Source organism: Myotis davidii, unplaced genomic scaffold (genome assembly GCF_000327345.1).
Source record: "Myotis davidii unplaced genomic scaffold, ASM32734v1 scaffold394, whole genome shotgun sequence".
In the NCBI taxonomy this organism is placed as follows: Eukaryota; Metazoa; Chordata; class Mammalia; order Chiroptera; family Vespertilionidae; genus Myotis; species Myotis davidii.
The window spans coordinates 4,266,778-4,270,631 of NW_006287548.1; the positions used below are offsets into that span (position 1 = coordinate 4,266,778).

A 3,854-nucleotide genomic window follows, 5' to 3' on the forward strand; every position below is an offset into this window, starting at 1 on the left:
CTCTCTGGCTTTCTGGCCCGTCTCCCCAGGGCCATGAGAGGGCACTATTCTCTGGCGCCTGTGCTTTCCCATCCTGCAGAGGTCAGGTTACCCCGGGACCACAGGAGGAGCCGTTCCTCACAGGCCTGGGTGCCCAGTGTAGAAAGGGTGTGGTTGTAAACTGTGAACCTCCTACAGAATGGGGACCTCCGCATGTGTAGGGACACTGAATGAACACACAAGGAGAAAGAGGGAAGAGGGAAAAAGGAAGACAAGAAAGAGAAAGGTGGCTTCTGCACATTTTATCTCTCTTGTTTGAAAATAATACCATCATCCGTCACATGGATTACTGCAGATGCCTCCTACCCTTCTTCCTGCGTGTGCACTTGCTGCCACCGCCTGCCGCCTTCAGTCTTGTCTCCTGAGTCTGAAGAACCTTAAAAATAAATTGATCAGTCTGTATCCAGGGGCTTCCTATTGCACTCAGAATAAAATCCAAATGCCATTTCCTGGTGTGCACAGCCCGACGGGGCAGGGTTCCTCAAGCCCATTCCAGCCCCAGGGGTTCGTACTTGCTGTCCCCTTTGCCTGGAATGTTCTTCCCCTTACTATTCACAAGGCCTGGCTTCTTCACTCCAAGCAGCTTCAATGTCACCTCCTCAGCGAGGAGTTCCTTGTCTGATCCATCTTCATTCTTCTCTGTCAACACCACTTATTTTGCATGCACAGCCCTTATCATCTTACATTTTTCTCCGGTGGCTATTTGTTTATATTTCACCCCTCTGCATTTCCTTCTAGAATGCACGGCCTCAGAGAACAGGGACCTTGTCCGTCTTGATTAAACTGTTTATCCTTGGCACGCCGAGCACTTCGCATTGTATAAGCTCAGTGCATATTTTTGAATGAATGAAAGTTAGTTTGTCTTTTTACCATATCGTACCCTTTGTCTGCAGTTCCCAGCATTCACGGTGTATAAATATCTCTTACCAACCAGGGATATCCGGGCATCCTGAGTGGCAACATAAATGAAACTAATGTAATAGAAATCAGTTCTTTGTGTATCTTGGCATGTTTTATTCAGTTGCTTGGTTCAGCTGACCCCAAGGAAAGCTCTCAGACAAATTGAATGTGAACATAAGGATTTGGAAGCATTAGGAGGGAATAATGTGTAGATTTTCTGAAGGAGTCACTTGATGACACTAGTGCTGTGATCTTCACGTACGGTCAGCACCTAACGTGCTTTTTGTCCTCCAGGGTTTCTTCGTGTCGATCATCTACTGCTACTGCAATGGAGAGGTAGGTGCGAAGGGAGCCCAGTCCCCCACAATGGGGCCCGAAGCGCTTAGGGATCCCCAGGAGTCACAGGACAAAGTGGGCCACGGGAGGAGAGATGTTTTAATCATAAATTATTTTGAGAAAGCAAGAATTGATTTCAGTAAACTAAGGTCAATTCAGTTATAAACCCTGATATCAAAAACCAACTCCCTGGAATGCATATTGAGACCCGGAAGGACGCGCGGCTTCACATTCCAGTTCATGCTTGAACTTATTAATCGATTTCAAGGTCTATCAGAAACTCAGATATGTATGCTTGGACAAAATCGATTAGAACATTTTGACATTATTTTTTAAACTACCAGGTGGTGGTGGGACAGTTTCTGTTCGTCCAGGGTTGAGCTGTTCTTTTAGGGGAACATCGGCTCCCCCGGTTTCCATTCCCCCTGGGAATTCCCAATAAGCTTTCCCTGGAAAGGGGCGCTAGCAGTGGCGTTGACTCTCCAACTGAAGGAACAGAAACGAGCCCTACCCTATTGAGAACGCATCAGCAGGGCCTGCATTTCAGTGTGCAACCTCTTTCCTTTTCCTCCTTCAGTCTGCCTGCCTCTGCAAGGTGATGGGGTGGAGGGAACGTTTCACGTTGAGTCCCTTTCGTGCCATTCCTCAGCCACAGCTGCCACTATTTATCTCTCTTTCTCCTCCACCCACCTCCTCTTTTTCCTCTCCCACAAGTCAGATATTTCTATCGGCTGTATTTCCGCCTCCATTAAAATACTAACCTTGGCCCTAGCCAGTGTGGCTCAGTGGATAGAGTGTTGGCCTGCAGACTGAAGGGTCCTGGGTTCGATTCCGGTCAAGGGCACATGCCCAAGTTGCAGGCTCACTCCCCAGGAGGGGATGTGCAGGAAGCAGCTGATCAGTGATTCTCTCTCATCATGGATGTCTTTCTCTCCCTCTCCCTTTCTCTCTGAAATCAATAAAAATATACTAAAAAAAAATACTAACCTTGGACAAGTCCATTTTCCTCTCTGTAAGCCTCAGTTTGCTCATCTCCAGGAGTAACACCTGCCTTCAAGGTTTTTTGAGACCCAGAGGGAATATATATGCCAATCCCTGGCACACCGTGGACCCTTAATGGATGATTATTACTGTCATTGAAATCAGGGCAAACACTCGTCTCAGCAAGCTGCGGGGTCTCCCTGATGGTCTCTGATGCGCAATATGGTTCTTGTGGTTTAGGTTCAGTCTGAGGTGAAGAAGATGTGGAGCCGGTGGCATCTCTCCATCGACTGGAAAAGGACGCCCCCATGCGGCGGCCACAGGTACGGCTCCGTACTCACCACCATGACGCCCAGCACCAGCAGCCACTCGCAGATGGCAGCCAGCACTCGCATGGTCCTCCTCTCTGGCAAAGCGACCAAGACGGCCGGCCAGCAGCCCGACAGCCACGTGACTTTACCCGGCTATGTCCGGAGTAACTCAGAGCAGGACTGCCAGCAACACTTGATCCATGAGGAGACCAAGGAAGGTAACGGGAGGCAGGGAGAGGAAACTCCAGTGGAGGTGTCTTCCAGGCCAATGGAAGGTACCCGAGTCCCTGAAGGAATCAAAGGAGAAATAGAGGATGTTCTCTGAATCAACATCTCTGGCTTGAAAGAGCCGGTCCATCTGGTTGCCCAAGAGCTGATGCTCCAAGAGCTTGGCCATCATCCCTCTGCTTGAGCCCCAGAGCTGAAAATTCAGGCTTAGGCTGTTACTTGACAAAAATTGTCAGGCTACATGAGTTGGCTCCTATACATACTAAAGACACAAAAAGGAGAAGTGTCATTGATGTGGTTTATGACCTTGTTTTGACATCAGATTCTCTTCTAAATTGATGTGTGATACTTGCTCTGCGATTGTTCCTTTATCAGCTACTCTTGGGTAGAAAACATTTTAGTTGCTTGCCTATAGTTTTCTCTTACAAATACCACTCTAAGAATGATAGAGCTCATTTAGTATGTGTCATTTCCGTTTAGGAAATTAACACTCTCTTTTTTCTCTTTCTCCCCTGAATGTACTTCTATCACTGCCTTCTTTTTGCCGGTGTGTTAGGAGCCATTAGGATCTGAAAATGTATGTTGAAAGATTAAAGACCTAAGAACAAGTACACCCTGGAAAGTAAGTTAGCTGCACTTCGATAAGATTATTCGTTGATGACAGTTACACTTTCTGGGAAGAAAGGAAATTACTTAAAAAAGAATATTGCACATATTCCTCCTTTTGAATGCTTCCCCCTCTCCCCCCCATGACCAGCCACTTCTCAGGTCTTCGCTCCTTTGTAAACCTTGACCTGCCACAAGGCTTTCTGTCGGTGAGCTTGTGTCTGAAAACTACTTTTGTTTGTAGTCATTTCTATTGATCTCGAATCACACTGCTCCTATGCTTTTTTCCCCTGTGTTCTATTACTATATTCAAAATGGCATGTGGGATAAATTAAAAGTTTGTTGTAAAAACACATTGGGTCACTTTCTAAAGTTTTCTCTCAGCGTCTCAGTTTGTTTGGGGAACCAAGCAAATGCCCCTTCTCTGCCTCTGTGGACACCGGCTGTGACTCC

General features: G+C 47.0%; 1 protein-coding gene across 1 annotated transcript in view; it reads left to right on the top strand.

Annotated features, from left to right (window-relative positions):
- PTH2R (parathyroid hormone 2 receptor) overlaps positions 1-3,397 on the top strand; it is a gene marked incomplete at its 5' end in the record, with an annotated part of 47,075 nt that extends 43,678 nt beyond the window's left edge. The window contains 2 exons of the mRNA XM_015561101.1: positions 1,234-1,275; positions 2,497-3,397. Coding sequence (XP_015416587.1) covers positions 1,234-1,275; positions 2,497-2,892 — 438 coding nt within the window. The remainder of the gene's footprint in view (positions 1-1,233; positions 1,276-2,496) is intronic.
- Between the last annotated feature and the right edge of the window lie 457 nt (positions 3,398-3,854).